The sequence below is a fragment of the Mesoplodon bidens genome, assembly GCF_964165515.1.
Source record: "Mesoplodon bidens genome assembly, chromosome: 2".
NCBI lineage: Eukaryota > Metazoa > Chordata > Mammalia > Artiodactyla > Ziphiidae > Mesoplodon > Mesoplodon bidens.
In genome coordinates, this window is record NC_138177.1 from 72,186,425 (window position 1) to 72,204,233 (window position 17,809).

Below are 17,809 nucleotides of genomic sequence, written 5' to 3' on the forward strand. Positions count from 1 at the left end.
ACTGACTATATAAATCCCTGTTTCTCAAATGCTCTTCAAAGCAGCTCTTTTGTCTTCTTCCTAGTTCTGCCATTAATGAGTTAAATAAATCTTTGACGTGAGTTAAAAAATAACTTTGAGAATTGTTTTTCCACTTCTCAACTTCCCTATATTGAAAGCAACATCCTAGTGCTTTCTGCTTCCCTGGAATAGCAGATCCACTTGTAGAACTAACACATGAGTGCCCTGAGAGACTGAAACTCCTTGAGGGGAGGATACTTTGTATCTCCAGCCTGCAGAGGACCAGCAATGGCACTAGAAGGAAGTGGCCATTCTCAGCAAGAATCCTCTACAGTGCCTTCTTTTTTTTTTTTTTTTTTTTTTGAGGTTTTAAATTACTTAGATAGGTTCATTTATTCTTTTTTTTATTAGTTTCTGCTTTATAACAAAGTGAATCAGTCATACATATACATCTGTTCCCACATCCCTTCCCTCATGCATCTCCCTCCCTCCCACCCTCCCCATGCCACCCCTCCAGGCGGTCACAGAGCACCGAGCTGATCTCCCTGTGCTCTGCGGCTGCTTCCCACTATCTATCTACCTTACATTTGGTAGTGTATATATGTCCATGCCTCTCTTTCGCTTTGTCACAGCTTACCCTTCCCCCTCCCCATATCCTCAAGTCCATTCTCAAGTAGGTCTGTGTCTTTATTCCCGTTTTACCCCTAGGTTCTTCATGACATTTTTTTTTTAATTCCGTATATATGTGTTAGCATACGGTATTTGTCTTTCTCTTTCTGACTTACTTCACTCTGTATGACAGACTCTAGGTCTATCCACCTCATTACAAATAGCTCAGTTTCGTTTCTTTTTATGGCTGAGTAATATTCCATTGTATATATGTGCCACATCTTCTTTATCCATTCATCCGATGATGGACACTTAGGTTGTTTCCAGCTCCGGGCTATTGTTGCAGTGCCTTCTTGTAGTTAAGGCTACGAAGGCTGCTGCTCCAATGGGCCACCATTTTTACAGCAACTCAATTTCATTAGCTACATCAGAGACTTTAAATTGCATCCATTGTTCTTCCTCCAGGAAGCCTCCCAAGAAACAATTTAACAGTTTTCTCACCTGGCATATACTAGCATTCAGAAAATGTTTACTGAATAAATAAATAAATTTGCCGTTTTCTTTCTTTCTTTAATTTCTGCAAGCTTAACCAAAGGGCAGGGCATAATGGTTAAGTTCCACAGGTTCTGGAATTTGAGTGTCTGGAGATAAATCTCAGGCAAACTACTAACTGGATAACATTAGGCAAACTTCTCTTTACTTCATTGGTTTCCTCTGAAAATGAGGATAATGGCATCAATAATTAGAACTGTGCCTGACTCATAGAATGCACTCAATATATTTTAGCTCTTACTGTTGGTAAGGGGAAGAAGTGTCAAAGGGAACAGAATCAATCAAAACACAGATATTGACTGATTGATCCTAAGGGATCACGTGATTTTTAAAAACCATAAACACATACAAATCAATGTCAATGTCCCACTTATTTTTATTTATCACAAAACATAACAAAATTAATACATGAACATAATGAAAAAGAATTAAACCACTAATAAAGGGATAAAATGAAAAGTAAAATCCTTCCTTCCTTTCTTCCTTCCTTCTTACTTCCTCCTGGAACAATTAAACCATTGTTAAGCTTCTTCTGTACCTCCCATAAAGGTTTTAAGAGTCTACAAGAATTCACATAAATAGAAACATACATCATGCATATATTCTTTTTTTAATCTAATTGGGATCATATACAAACTGCTCCCTCTTTTGTTTTTGTTTTTTTTAACCTAATAATATGTTGTGAACATCAGTCCTATCATCATATGACATAAAGCTTCTTCATTCTTTTCCATGTCTGCATAGTATTCCAGTGGGTGGCTGTAGCATAATTTATTTAACGAGATGCCTATTGTTGGAGACTGCTAGAGGTTGGACAACCAGTTAGCTATCTTGGGAAAAAAATATGATCCATAATTCATTCCTTAAACTAAATAAATTCCTGGAAGCTCAAATATTTAAATGTAAAAATGAAGCCAGAATGAGTCATAGAATAATAATCTTTAAATTGGAGGGCAACTTTTATTGCTTTCTTAAAAACTGATTCCACAATGATGCATTTAATTGTGGACAGTTTAACAAACATAAAAACATTTAAAAAGGAAAATCCCAGGACTTCCCTGGTAGCTCAGTGGTTAAGACTCCGCGTTGTCAATGAAGGGAGCCCGGGTTTGATCCCTGGTCAGGGAACGAGATCCCACATCCATTCCGCAACTAAGAGTTTGCATGCCGCCAACTAAGGAGCCCAAGAGCCGCAACTAAAGACCCAGCACAACCAAATAAATAAGCAAGTATTTTTTAAAAATGAAACTTAATCCTATCACACAGAGAAAATAAATTTTAACATTTTGTTGTCTGTCCTTCCAAACTTTCAAGGCATTTATGTATTTATGTGTATGAATTTTTTTCATGATTTAATATGCAATACATATGGTAGCCAGCAGGTGGCGCGAGAAGGCAGCGTTACCGGAGCTGACGGGCCCTGCAGAGTGCTGGGCTCCTTATACAGCTCGAGTCCTGTGCACTGTTGGAGAATCACCGCTTGTTTACTGCGGACGATATTCAGAGATGGGAATGCTATAGCAGAGACCTGAAAGTTCTGGGGGCGTCCTCCAGACTCAGAGTGCCCTTCAGACTCGCTTTGACAAGGCTGAGCTAAGCTTCAGTTCAGAGGGAGAGAGTCCCAATACCTCAAAGCGTTTTCCTTCGTATTCGTGGCAGCAGTGACAAGAGAAAGAATGAGGTGGGATACCCTGCTGCTTTTCTTTCCAGCAGGGTCCTTTTTCCCACCTCTACTTCCACTCATACTGGTGTCTTTCATACTGCCCCCGTTCAGAAATTTTTCCATGGCATTTTTACTGATGTATCTAGAAATATTTCATTTAAAAAAATATCGATTGATAGATTGGCTGTATGAGGTCTTAGTTGTGGCACGCGGGCTCTTTCATTGTGGCACGCGGGCTCTTCATTGCGGTGCACGGGCTTCTCTAGTTGTGGCACGAGGGCTCCACAGTGCGTGGGCTCTGTAGTTGGTTCATGTGGGCTCTCTAGTTGCGGCGCCCGACTTAGTTGCCCCGCGGCATGTGGAATCTTAGTTCCCCCACCAGGGGTGGAACCGGCGTCCCCTGCGTTGCAAGACCGATTCTTAACCACTGGACCACCAGGGAAGTCCCTGGAAGTATTTTATTTTTAAAAATATAAAAAACAAGCCAAGTGGAAATGTCTGCTGCCTTGAAAACTTCACTTCTCTAGGCTGACTCTAGAAGTAGCAGCAAGAACTACAGAAGAAAGAGGGCCCCTTTTGCAGTTCCCTCCCTCATCCATTCTCACCACTCCACCACCACAACCAGCATGTACACACACTGGGGTTTCCAAGCCCCTTCACAGAAGGAGACACTGAGGCCAGGGAAAGACAGAGACAAGAACTAGAGGGACAGTGATGCAGAACTCAGAGACAGGTCTTGACCCAAATTGGAGAGAAGCGTGGTACCAAGGAGCAGATGGCAATGATGCTTCAAAGAGAAATAAATGTTTGTTAAGCAGAAACCCACACCAGATTGCATCAAAGAACAGCCGTCTAGGGCTTCCCTGGTGGTGCAGTGGTTGAGAGTCCGCCTGCCGATGCAGGGGACACGGGTTCGTGCCCTGGTCTGGGAAGATCCCACATGCCGCAGAGCAGCTGGGCCCGTGAACCGTGGCCGCTGGGCCTGCGCATCCGGAGCCTGTGCTCCTCAACGGGAGAGGCCACAACAGTGAGAGGCCCGCGTACAGCAAAAAAAAAAAAAAAAAAAAAAAGAAGAAGAACAGCCATCTGTGACTGAGACCATTTCATTTCTGTTTTCTGTGCTGACTGGCCCTCAGGTTACTTACCTACAAATAGGGAAGATTATATACAATTTGGGATTAGGCTGAGAATCAAATAAAATGATGTTTGTGAAAATGATATTTTAAACTGTGAACCACTGTTTTAAATAAAACCCACTATTTTAATTTTTTTGAGTCATTTTTATTTATTTATTTATTTAGGCTGCTCCAGGTCTTATTTGTGGCACGTGGGATCTTTGTTGTCGGCATACCGACTTCTCAGTTTCGGCGTACATGTGGGATCTAGTTCCCTGACCAGGGGTCGAACTCGGGCCCTCTGCATTGGGAGCACGGAGTCTTAGCCATTGGACCACCAGGGAAGTCCCCAAAACCCACTATTTTTAAATAGCAAAGCACTCTGCACAAGGGATTGTAATATTTTTGTTTTTACGAACTTAAATGGTTAATGAAGTAGGAAAATTACAAACTGCCTAGACCTGAGGATTAAGAAATAACATCAGTCTAAGAAAAAACCCTAAGACACATAGGCGCACCTTTTTTTTTTCCCAACAGAAAGAAAAATAACATTATATTAGGTAAACATTGCCAATATTTGTGATATAAGCTTTCAAAAATCCCAACATTTGGTACTTCCCTGGTGGTCCAGTGGTTAAGATTCCGTGCTTCCACTGCAGGGAACATGGGATGGATCCCTGGTCAGGGAACTAAGATCCTGCATGCCACATGGTGTGGCAAAAAAAAAAAAAAAATCCCCACAGTTGTAGTTGCAACCACAAGCTCTTTTCTCTTCCTTCATTCTCAGATTTCAGTAATAGAATAAATACATGAATAAACAACTGAGAAGAGGTGGAGGAAAATGTTACACAAGTTTATGCACCAGAGGGATTTGTTAGCATAGTATGATTTTTATGACACTGTGTGCGGACTTAGAGTATAGAAAGATAACCCAATACCTAATTTTTAGGATTTCATTCTGCTCCAGAAATTTAGAAAGGAATTCAAGAGTTGGTCATCTCGGACTTCCCTGGTGGTGCAGTGGCTAAGAATCCGCCTACCAATGCAGGGAACACGGGTTCATTCCCTGGTACGGGAGGACTCCACATGCCACGGAGCAACTAAGCCCGTGTGCCACAACTACGGAGACTGAGCTCTAGAGCCCGCAAGCCACAACTACCGAGCCCGTATGCCACAACTATTGAAGCCAGCGCGCCTAGAGCCTGTGCTCCGCAACAAGAGAAGCCACCGCAATGAGAAGACTGCGCACCACAACGAACAGTAGCCCCCACTTGCCGCAACTAGAGAAAGTCCGTGCACAGCAACAAAGACGCAACGCAGCCAAAAATAAATAATAAATAAATGTATTAAAAAAAAGTTAGGGCTTCCCTGGTGGTGCAGTGGTTGAGAGTCCACCTGCCGATGCAGGGGACACGGTTTCGTGCCCCGGTCCGGGAAGATCCCACATGCCGCGGAGCGGCTGGGCCCGTGAGCCATGGCCGCTGAGCCTGCGCGTCCGGAGGCTGTGCTCTGCAACGGGAGAGGCCACAACAGTGAGAGGCCCGCGTACCGCAAAAAAAAAAAAAAAAGTTAAAAAAAAGAGTTGGTCATCTTAGGGCCACATTCACCTCCTCGTGAAGGTCTCCCTGTTGCCAATCATATTTCTCCTCATTTCTGCACCAAGTTCCTCAGCACTGAGGAACTCTGATTTGTATTTATTTGCTGTTTTAAAGTTATTTTTCCTGATAAAATGTGTTAATTGTAGAAAAAACTAAAATTCAGAGAAAATATATAAAGAAGGGTATGCACTTACTCATAATTCCTTCATCTCAGAATGACTGCCTGTAACATGTTAGTGTTCTTCTCTTGTTCTTTTACTGTGCTTGTGGTTTTTTGGTGTTTTGGGTTTTTTTGAGATATAATTCACATACCATAAAATTCACCCCTTTGAAGTGTACAATTCAGTGGGTATTAGTATGTTCACAAGTTTAACCAACACCACTGATTCCAGAACATGTCAGCAACCCGAAAAGAAACCCTCCACCCACCCATTTGTAGCCACTCTCCATTTTCCTCTTCCCAACTGACCTATGTCAATGGATTTGCCTACTCTGGACATTGCACGTAAATGGAATCATACAGTATGTGGTCTTTTGTGTCTGGTTTCTTTCACTTAACATATTTTCAAAGTTTATCCATGTTGTAGAATGTATCAATACCACATTTCCTCTGATGACCTAATCATATTCCATTGTGGATCTACCATGTTTTGTTTATCCATTCATTAGCTGATGGACACTTGGATTGTTTCCACTTTTTAGCTATTACTATAGATAGTGCTTCTATGAAATTTTGTGTACAAGTTTTTGTATAGACATATATTTTCAATTCTCTTGGGTATATACCTAGGAGTGGGATTGTTGGGTCATACATTCTATACTTAACTTTTTGAGGAATTTTTCAAACTGTTTTCCAAGGCAGCCGCACTATTTTACCTTCCCACCAGCAATGTATGAGGGTTCTCATTTCTCCGCATCTTCACCAACACTTGTTATTGTTCATTTTTAAAATAATAGTTATCCTAGAAGGTGTGAAATGATATTGTATTGTGGTTTTCACTTGCAATTCCCTGATGACTAATGATGTTGGGCATGTTTTCATGTGCTTATTAGCCATTTGTATATCTTCTTTGGAGAAATGTCAATCCAAATCTTTTACCCATTTTAAAATTGTGTTGTCTTTTTATTATTGAGTTGTAAGTGTTCTTTTTTTTTAATTTTATTTATTTATTTATTTATTTTTGGCTGCATTGGGTCTTTGTTGCTGTACAAGGGCTTTCTCTAGTTGCGGTGAACGGGGGCTACTCTTCGTTGCAGTGCGTGGGCTTCTCATTGTGGTGGCTTTTGCTGTGGAGCACGGGCTCTAGGTACACAGGCTTCAGTAGTTGTGGCACGCGGGTTCAGTAGTTGTGGCTCACAGGCTCTAGAGCGCAGGCTCAGCAGTTGTGGCGCATGGGCTTAGTTGCTCCGTGGCATGTGGGATCTTCCCGTACCAGGGATTGAACCCGTGTCCCCTGCATTGGCAGGCGGATTCTTATCCACTGCACCACCAGGGAAGTCCCTGTAAGAGTTCTTTTTGTATTTTTTGGATATTAGAACCTTATCATAAATATGACTGCAAATATTTTCTTCCATTCTGTAATTGTCTTTTTACTTCTTTTTTTGTTTTGTTTTTTGTTTTGTTTTTGTTTTTTTGCGGTACACAGGCCTCTCACTTTTGTGGCCTCTCCCGTTGTGGAGCACAGGCTCCGGATGCGCAGGCTCAGCGGCCATGGCCCACGGGCCCAGCCGCTCCGTGGCATGTGGGATCTTCCCGGACCGGGGCACAAACCCGTGTCCCCTGCATCGGCAGGCGGACTCTCAACCACTGCGCCACCAGGGAAGCCCTGTCTTTTTACTTCTTGATGGTGTCCTTTGGAGCACAAACGTTTTAATTTTGATGAAGTCCAATTTATGTTTTTTTCCTTTGGTTGCTTGTACATTTGGACTCATAGCTAATAAACTATTGTTTAATCCAAGGTTTTGAAAGTTTACATCTATGTTTTCTTTTAAGAGCTTTAGAGGTTTTGCTCTTACACTTAGGTTTTTGATTCATCTTGAGTTAATTTTTGCATATGATGTGAGGTAGGGGTCCAACTTCATTTTTTTTTTTTGCATGTAGCTATCCAGTTGTCTTAGCATAATTTGTTGAAAAGACTATTCTCTCCTCATTGAATTGTCTTGGCATTCTTGTTGAAAATTAATTGCCCATAAATGTATGGGTTTATTTCTGGACTCTCATTTCTATTCTATTGATTTTATATCTAGCCTATGCCAGAACCACAGTCTTGATTACTACAGCTTTGTGGTAAGTTTGGAAATTGAGAAGTGTTAGTCGTTCAACTTCGTTCTTTTTCGAGAAAAAGGACTCCTTGCATTACCATTTGAATTTCCAAATCAGCTTGTCAACTTATGCAAAAAAAGCCAGCTAGGATTTTGATAGAGATTGTGTTGAATCTGTAGACCAATTTGGAGAATATTGTGATCTTCTTAAGTCTTCCAACCCATGAACAAATGTATCTTTCCACTTACATAGCTCTTCTTTAGTTTTTTTCAATGACATTTTGTGATTTTCAGTGTGCAACTCTTGCTCTTCTTCTGTTATATTGTGTTAAATTCCTACGTGCTTTATTCCTTTTGGTGCCATTGCCTATGAATTTTTAACATAGATGAGCTCTTACTATGCAGGAACCAGTTTGTACCTGCTTTTTTCATTTCAATCATATCATAGACATTTCCCCCAAGTTATTAAGACTCCTTTTAAAGCTACATATTAGTGCATTTTACGGTTACACTATAATTTATTTAGCAATTCTCCTGTTGTGGGATATTTAAATTCTTTACAATTTTTCCATCTTATAAATATTCCCATAATAAATATTTCTATTGATCTTGCTATGTCTGCATTTTAGATTATTTCCTTATAAGTAGTCATGGCCCCTTCCACCACGAGAGAACACAGCAAGAAAGTGCCGGATATGAATCAGGAAGAGGGACCTCACCAGAAGGTGATCGTCCCAGTCCCTTGATCTTGGACTTCCCAGCATGCAGAACTGAGAGCAGCCAAGATGGCGGCATAGAAAGACCCTAAGCTCACTTTATAATAGCCATGTATTCTTGTTCTCTTACAATGGCTTTTATTACTCACAACTCTTGTGAGGAGTGTGAGACCCCATGAAACACGGAACTCCTGGAGGCCCATTTCTTCTTTTGCAGTCCCACATAGCCCCCAGGGACAGGCTTACAGGCTGGGAGAGGCTCCTTCAGGAAGCCCTCAGGGGCCCTGGCTTCTCCTCTTACCCCTGTGGCACTGTGTCCTGACCTTGCCACAGCTCTCATCACTCACTCATATAAATGCCTGGTAACTTGTTACACTCCCACAAGACGGTGAGGTCCAACAGGACAATTATTAGCCCTTGGCCTACAGAAGACCCTTAATAAATGTTTATCAAATGAGTGAGTCAGGCAGAACAGGAGTTCAAGGTCCTAGGCCAGAGGAAGTATCTTGAGTCAAGGAATTATGGCCATTAGGTTTTTGGAGTGGCTGGCAAAGTATGCCACACAGAAATTGTGGGCTGGAAAGGGCCCTTGAGGTTGCCCTATTCAGGAGTTTTCAAACCTCTTTTATGCCTACAGTATAATATATGAGATAGATAGGTAGATAGACAGGGGAGATGGAGTGGGAAAATGGTGGAAACTGAAGACCTATCTGTGGAATTTTCTCTCTCTCTCTCTCTCTTTTTTTTTTTTTCCACTCTGCTCTGGCTTGCTGCATCTTAGTTCCTCGACCAGGGATCGAACCCGACCCCTGGCAGTGAAAGCGTAGAGTCCTAACCGCTGGACCGCCAGGGAATTCCTCCTTTATTTTTCCTTCCCAGGTAGCATATTTTAAAAGTAAAATTAATTTTATGTAAAAAAAGAAATCCTATGGGGATGAGGGAGTATGACATACTGAGCAATTATGACAAAACTTTACTATGAAACGGCACTTTTTCTTTTTGAAGTTCCTTAGGGGTAGGGGTGGGGGTGGGTCAGGCTCTAAGTTACCGTAAATACTGATACAGGGACGCAAACAAGGGTTTTTTTTGTTTTGTTTTTTTGTTTTTTTCAGGTTTTAGTTCTTGGGTGGCTCAGTGAAGCCTAGGAACAGTTTGTGGGGATGAGAGCACGTGCAGCCTCTCTTGTTGATTTGTTTGCAATATGTTCTTTCCCTCCCCTGCTCAATGGACCCTAATACTTAAAAGGCAAGTCCAAACTCCTCAACCTGGCATGGATTCCGGGATCCTCCCTCTCTCTCCAGTCCCACTCGAGGTCCCGATTTTCCCTGGGCTAGACTAGGTGCACCCCGAAGTCAGGGCTCTCTCTTATGCATCTTTGTATCACCAGTACCAAAAGGGGCAGGTCTTGGCACAGAGTGGTGAGTCAAAAAGTGTTTGATGGGCTTCCCTGGTGGCGCAGTGGTTGAGAGTCCGCCTGCCGATGCAGGGGACGCGGGTTCGTGCCCCGGTCCGGGAAGATCCCACATGCCGCGGAGCGGCTGGGCCCGTGAGCCATGGCTGCTGAGCCTGCGCATCCGGAGCCTGTGCTTCGCAATGGGAGAGGCCACAACAGTGAAAGGCCCGCGTACCGCCAAAAAAAAAAAAAAAAAAAAAAAAAGTGTTTGATGGACCTACTGAAATCTCTCATCTCTAGGATTTTATAAATAACTGTCCCTGCAGGCTGAGTATTCATCCCCGCAAATCACCTCAGAGGCGCCACCTCCTTCTCTGCCTCCACGAATCTCTCAGGCCACTCTCGATGGTTTCCCCTAAAGTTTTCCTTCCTCATATTTGTGCCTGGAACTAGTCAGTGTCGGACCCAAACCTGTTCTCAGCATCCCAATAAAGCCGGATAGGACTTAAGTCCCACGGATGTTCAGACCTGCAGGGAGGAAGTAAACAGAACACTTTCGGATCTTCTGTAACGTGCACAACACAGTTCCTCCGGGGACTACCGAGAGTTCGGTTCCGGCGTGCGTCTCTATGGTTTCGACAGCCTAGAACGACCGAAACGGCACTTCTGGGAAGATGGCGGCGCACAGATCACATCTGGCACATGTTTCTGCGGAGGGGACCTTGCACTAATGGTAAGAGCCTACAGTCCCCCGAACGGTGGCTGTCAGAGCCCGGGCTCAGGAGCAAATGTGAGAGCAGGAGAGTAGTTTTACTCAAGTGAAACTGCGGGAGGAGGGCTGGAGTTTAGACCTCAAGAGGAAGGAGGCCTAGGGAAAGGGTTGCCGGTTCTTTGGAATCGCTGTAAGAAAGGTGGCCCTGGGCCCCTTATCCAGAAAACTCAGGTTGACTGGAAAGAAAACAGTTCCTGAAAGTGTGCTAGAAGCCTTCACAAAGACTGCGGCGCACAGCCTGGGATCTAGTTGCTTCTGTCTAGTTATCCATTCTAGGTCGGTTAAAGCAATTACCATCTATGTCACTCAGTTCAACGAATGACGCTAAACGCATTCTCGATTCTTGGAGTTGCATTAAGTACACCGGGGTTGGGTAATAAAACCAGGGCGTATAGTTTCGAATTACTGCGACAAGGGACAGGCAGTGGTAGTTTTTTACAGCGTAAAGTACAAACGTCAATGAGACTGAGCAATGTAGTGAGTAAGAACACCAGTTCTGGAATGCCTGAGATCCTGGATCCGCTACTTGCCAGCTGTTTGATTTGGACAAGTAACTAAACTTCTCAGCGCCATTTGTCAATTACAAAAAAAAAAAAAAAAAAAAACCTCCTAATAGGACTGTTGGGAGGATTAAATGAGATAATGTGTGTGCAGCAATTAGCAGCAGGCTGGCATTGAGTAAATGCATGTGTTGGTTCTTGTTGTTATTGAAATCTGGGGGCCAGTAGATTAGAAATAACTTCTGAGAAGAAGCAGAGGTTTGAGGTGGCCTCAGAGGCCTCAGTGTTTGAATTTTACTTCTCTTGCATTATCAAGAAGCAAGATAGGGCCATTTCTTCACTCAGTGCTTTTCTGTTGGGACTCTCAATGTGTCAATTAGGTTTTCAAGTAATCATCCTTCACAGTAGAAATGTGAACAGAAATGTGATTCATCCTAAATTTGCTACTCTCCATACCTAACCAGACAGGTCATCGTTGTTAAGCCTAATATGTAATGTTTAGGAGGGGTGACTTGATGTGTCTGACTTTTTTTTTTATTAGCATACTCACTAGACATTCTTAAACACAACTGAAAGTTTTAGCCTTTGGAGTTGTCCCTTGGGGAGGCCAGAGGGTTACTCCAGGAGTGCCATTAATCAGCTTTTAAAATGGTCTGCAATGCCTGTAATAAATTATCTTAGTACAAGTTAACTTTAGTGACTCAAGTCAGCAGTGATAGTCTTAGTTTTGAATGTCTTGTGTAATAAGCCATCTTAACCGTTTCAGAGGCAAATTTGGTATATAAGTTGGACAGTGCCATTGTGGAGTCCAAAATGAGGAACACCTGAACGACTCTAAACAAATGCAACTACAGTTGACAAACAACACAGATTTGAACTGCATGGGTCCACTTACATGTGGATTTTTTCAGTAAATATTACAGTACTACATAATCAGTGGTTAGTTGAATCCTGGGATGCGGAAGGCTAAGTATGGGACTTGAGCATCCATGGGTTTTGCTATCCACAGCAGGTCCTGGAACAAATCCCCCGCTGATACTGACGGATGACTGTAGTTGGGAATGTGATAGAAAGTGGGCCACTCTGGAGTCAGGCAAGCTGAGCTCATATTCCAGCTCCATCTCTTACCAGCTGTGTAACCCCAGGCAAAAAACCCTTTGTGAAATAAGGATACGGTGTATCTCACAGGACTGTCAGGATTAAATGAGACAGTATAGCAATATGTGTAACCCCTCTGTTACGCTTTAAATGGTCAATAAGAGCGCCCTTCCTAAGCTGGAGAGTTTCAAAAGGGGTGCTCCAACAGAACTGAAAGACAGTGGGGAAGAGGCATGTAGCCTTCACATTGAGAGGAAAGTGTAAATGCTGGGGCACAGGTATAGGATATGGTCTCTGTTAAGTACTGTTGTCTTATAACTCAGGTTAACAAGCTCCTCCTTGCTTTGTTTTTACGTGGTAATAAATCGTGGGAGATGTTATCAGGTAGTGGTAAAGAGTGGGGACTCTGCAGACAAGCTGCCTGGGTTTGAGTTCTACATGTATCAGCTGTGTGACCTTGAGCAAGTCACCTAACCTCTTTAGGCTTTAGTTTCCTCATTTGTAAAACAGAGATGTAATACTTTCTTGAATGTAAAGTTCAGGAAATCTTCCCGGGCTGGGAAGAGTACGCGAAATGATCCATGTAAAATCTTAGCACAGCCTGGCGTGTAGGGAGTTCTCCATACATTTGGGTGTTATTATTAATACCAGGTCTCCTTGGCTTTCAGCATGTTGACATTGACCTCTCAGTGGTCAGACAGGGAGCTCCCCAAGGACCAGGCCTCTTTCCTCTGTCTCTGCTCCAGCTTCAAGAAAGAATTCTTACAAGAGCAGTCAGGATGGATTTGATGGATGATTTGGGCACTTTCTTTTTTTCCTCTTGAAGGGAAGATAGTGACCTCTTCTCTTCTCTGGTGAGGGCCTGAGCACAGTGACTCTTTTCTCACCATGAGTGTCACCCCAGAGGTCAAGAGTCGTGGGATGAAGTTTGCTGAGGAGCAGCTGCTAAAGCATGGATGGACTCGAGGTGATTCCCATGGGGCCCCTTTCACATCCCCCCAACTCCCTCACTACCCTCTGCCCAGGGAAGAGGCATCATCCTGGATTAACCCCTATGTAGTCCATTCAACTGGAGGAGGAAAGTTAGTTTAAAGGGAAATTTGCAGAAGAAAATCGCTGACATTTCCAGAAAAGGGAAGAAGGGAAGAAATATGATGGTGGATAGTGAGAAAGAAGTGTTTCGGAGGACTGGGAGGGGGAGGAAGAGACACGACTTCTGTCCTGAGAGAATTATGAAGGAAAGATAATTTGGGCTCAAAGATGGGAGGACTGCATGGAGAGGTGCTAGAAAGAGTGCAACTGGGAGGGCTTCCAAGATGGACGGAGCATGCCCGAAGTTAGGTATGTGGAATGGCAAGGAGTGGCATGTGCTGGGGGTGTCTTGTGAGGGCTTGGGGCAGGAGTGGAATAAGCCAAATCATTCACTGTGTTTGCAGGCAAAGGCCTGGGCCGGAAGGAGAATGGCATCACCCAGGCCCTCAGGGTAACGCTGAAGCAGGACACTCATGGGGTAAGACTGGGCAGGCTGAGGGAGGTCAGTGTGGATGGGAGAGGGGGCCCTTGAGGTTAGGGGGAGGGAGGGGAATGACAGGTCCTGAGTTCATACTTCTTCCTCTGACAGGTGGGACACGACCCTGCTAAAGAGTTCACAAACTACTGGTGGAATGATCTCTTCAACAAGACTGCAGCCAGCTTGGTAGTGAAAACTGGGCAGGTATAAGCTCTAATAGTAGGCAAATGAACCATGAGGGCCTGGGACATGTGGGGGTGAGGGAGACATGGCATGTCACCCACTCACGGATATTCCCCCACAGGATGGCGTACAGATAAGGTGCCTGTCTAAGGAGACCACCCGTCATGATCATGCCAAGCCCAACTTGCTGTATCAGAAGTTTGTGAAGGTATTAGAGGCTGGGGGTGCGAGGGCCCATCCTTTTTTTCCTTCACTGGTCCCCCCTGGGGCCTGAACAATTGCCTTGTACACCCTACCTATTCTCAGGACTGTCCTAACAGTGGGATCCTGTGACCAACCTTGCTGTTGCTTACCTAGACTGCCCAGACCCTCAGCAAGAATTGAAATCTTCAGGTTGAATGGATCCCTGCCATCTGCTGAGGGGGCAGCAACGGGGAGTGGGGCGTGGGGCACAGTCAGGGGCTGTCAAAGCAGGGCAGGGAGGGGATGTCTAATTCAGAGGACTTACAAGTCAGAGGAGACCTGCGGGATCATCTGACCCATTGTCTTTATTTTGCAGATGTGGCCCAAAGGGGGGAAAGTGGCTCGCTGAAGAGCCCCCAGTTGGCTAGTAATGGCAGACAGGACTAGAACCCAGGTGTTCAGACTCCCCTTTTCTAGCCCGCCAATAGAAGGGAGCTAACATTTAACGATCCTCTATTATGTCCTTAAGGGCTCTATGTATTATCTAGCAAATCCTTCCCATTCATCTCTGTGGCCATCTTCTGCCCCAGTTCAGACCATCATCCTCTCTTGCCTCATTTCTTTCACAGCCTCATAACTAGGCTCCTCACTCTAGTCTCAGTCCCCACCGCGATTAGTTCATCCTCCACAAAGCATCCAGTGTTCTCTGGAAAACACAGATTTCATTCTGTCACTGGCTTCTCCTTGACCTAGGATGACACAGTCCAGATGTGTCAGACTGGCTCACATGGCCCTTCATGCCTTGTCCCTGCCTTCTTTCTTAGCCTGTTTCTCGCCACCTCTCAGGACCTCCACACTTTAGCCAGATGGACTCTGAATCTTTTCAAGGTACCATGTTTTTTCACTTTCAAGTTTTTGCACATGCTATTCCCTCTGCCTGGGACATTCTGCTTCCTTTGCCCCTTTACCTGCTGACCTTTTTCTTGTCTTCCAGGGCTCAGCTCCTTGTAGAAACTATTCCCCAAACCCTGAAGCCTGAGTCAGGTACCCTTCCTCTAGCACAGACAACACTTTAATCATCATTTTCTGTTCTGCCATATTCCTTTACCCCTCAACCATGTAGATTCCATCTGGGCTGGAACCATCTCATCCTTATTCCACTCTATCCCCAACCTCTTAGCCCAAAGTAGGTTCTTAACCTGGTTAAAGTACTGTGCATAGGTATGGGGGGAGGGGCATGAAAAGTAGCATCTTTATTGTCCGTTACTGGCACCATGGGATGACCGCCAGGGGGCACTTGTCCCACTGTGAAGACCTGATGACCCAAAGCACTTCTTCCTCCCTTCCTGTTCTGCCCACTAGCTGGCTGTGAGCCAGGGAGGCCAGGACTGCCCCCACCCCACCCGCCCCCAACCGCAGCCCATCTCCTGCCCAAGTTGATGTATGCAGTTTGGCACATCTCTTGTGTGGGGCTGCAAGGAGCGATGTTGGGGGCTGACAAATTTGTGCCAGTGGCTGTTCAGGGTGGCAGTGGCACCACTGCTCTTCCCTTTCCAGGAGGGAAGAGCAATGGTGGTGGTGCTGAGTGGGCCTTGTCCACCCCCATGATTCCTCCTTCTAGACGGCCACACTGACTTCAAGTGGGGAGAAGCCAGACAAGGACTTGGAAAGCTGCAGTGATGATGACAGCCAGGGGTCCAAGCCTCCAAAGATGTGAGACTTCTTTTTAGTCCCAGGGGCATGTGGGAGATGCCTTCCAATCTCAAAAGAAAGGACCAAATGTAATGCTTGACTGTGGGCTTCTTCAGGGTGGAAATGTGTTGTACTCATCTTTGTATCCCCTACACCTAGAAAAGTGCCAGGTCCTGAATAGGAACTCAGTGCTGAAGGAATGTTTTAGAGGGGAGGAGGTCAAGCCTTTCCACCAGATCTGTTTGTAATTCCTGATTCCTACCCTTCCCCAACAGTCTGACTGATGAGATGATGCTCCAAGCCTGTGAGGGGCGAACAGCACACAAGTAAGTAGCAGTTAGCTTCTTGGGCTCCCTTCTTTTCTCCCCATCACAAGCCCACCCCTGTGCCACTCTTTTCACCCCAGAGAAAGTGATTCCTATTCTCTGCGTATTTCTGAAGCTGCCTGAAGATAGGCAGCTCCTCCCTTACGAACTTTCCCTGCAGTCTCAGAGATTAGGCCTATTTTCCTCAATACCGTCCCTCTGACTTGGGCCCCATCTATTTCAGGGCTGCCCGTCTTGGGATCACGATGAAGGCTAAGCTTGCTCGGTTAGAGGCCCAGGAGCAGGCCTTCCTGGCTTGTCTCAAAGGCCAGGACCCTGGGGTCCCTCAACTGCAGTCTGAGAGCAAGCCCCCACAAAAAAAGAAAAAGAAAAGGAAGCAGAAAGAGGAGGAAGAGACCACGGCAACTGAAAGGAATGCAGAAGAGTACCCAGAACACACTGACCAGAGTGTCAGGAAAAGCAAGAAGAAGAAAAGGCGGCATCAAGAAGAAAGTGTCACAGATGAGAGAGAGGGAACAGCTGTAAGGCATAAGGAAGAAGAGACCACAGCAACAAGTGGTCTTGGGGAATTGAAAAACAGAGAACAAACTGATCAGTCCCTCAGGAAAAGGAAGAAGAGGAGGCATCATGAGGAAGAAGACTTGAACATGGAGGAGGCTGTTGTAGATGGTGGGACCAGAGAAGCAGAAAGCAGATCATGCAGTGATCAGAAAAGTCGGAGAAGCAAGAAGAAAAGACAGCGGCGTCAGGAGGAGGAGGACGTCTTGCATGTAAGGGATGAAGGGGAGGAGGAAGATGGCAGGACTAGGACAGCAGAGAGCAAGGCATACACGGGCTCAAGTGGCAGAGGTAAGAAGCAGCAGAAGCAACCAGAGGAGGAAAGACCTGGAGTCCACACTGACCAGAGAGCAAAAAAGAAGAAACAGAAGAAGAGAAACTGAAGCCCAGGTCAAGATGCAGCCCAATCGATTCCTCTTCAGGAGTTGAAGCCTCAGGGACCCGAGTTGGTGCAGGTCTTGTGTACCCTCTCAGTGAGGAGTCCCTCCCAAGGAGGAAACAGCTCTGGAACAGTAGTCCACTGAGAGGAGAGCAGTAGTGCCGTGTCTGACTTGAGGGAGCAGGCACATTCCCCCTTACAGCATCTAACCCAGAGATGGTGAACTCAAGCACCTGCAGGGCCCGGGCAGCTAAGGGACAAGGATGCTGGGGGCTGTGGGAACGGGAATGCAGACAGCCTCTGAAGGGGCATCTTGGCTAAAAGAAGCTGAAAATGTAGACCTATGGGAAATGTACTGATTTTTTAATTTCGTGAAGGCTAAGAAAGACATGCAAATTCAGCCCATAGGTTGCCAGTTTCTAACTATACCAAATTGAATAAACATCAGCTTGGTCTCCTAGCCTATATGTAAGTCCTGACCATCATCTTCATTCTCAGCCTGAGAAGGTCCTGAATACAAGTTAGCTTCCTTGGAGGCCTCTGAAGAAATTCCTTCTGTTAACTTCCTGTAGTCTTGCTATGCTGTTAAGTGGAAGGAGAAAGTTTAGAGAACCTCACCCAGCTCCCTGTCTGCATCCCTGGTAAGAACTGTGTGTGTGTAAAGGACAGCACACCTCACTTGGGAGCCTTTTTTAGCATC

General features: G+C 45.0%; 1 protein-coding gene across 1 annotated transcript; it reads left to right on the forward strand.

The window, feature by feature from the left end:
* The first annotated feature begins 10,534 nt into the window (after positions 1-10,534).
* GPATCH4 (G-patch domain containing 4) lies at positions 10,535-17,658 on the forward strand. The gene is made up of 8 exons (XM_081255010.1): positions 10,535-10,641; positions 13,105-13,245; positions 13,715-13,788; positions 13,900-13,992; positions 14,093-14,179; positions 15,776-15,867; positions 16,122-16,172; positions 16,396-17,658. Exons 2-8 carry the CDS (start codon positions 13,167-13,169, stop codon positions 17,111-17,113), a joined length of 1,194 nt encoding a protein of 397 aa, XP_081111136.1. The 5' UTR covers positions 10,535-10,641; positions 13,105-13,166; the 3' UTR covers positions 17,114-17,658.
* The last annotated feature ends 151 nt before the right edge of the window (positions 17,659-17,809 follow it).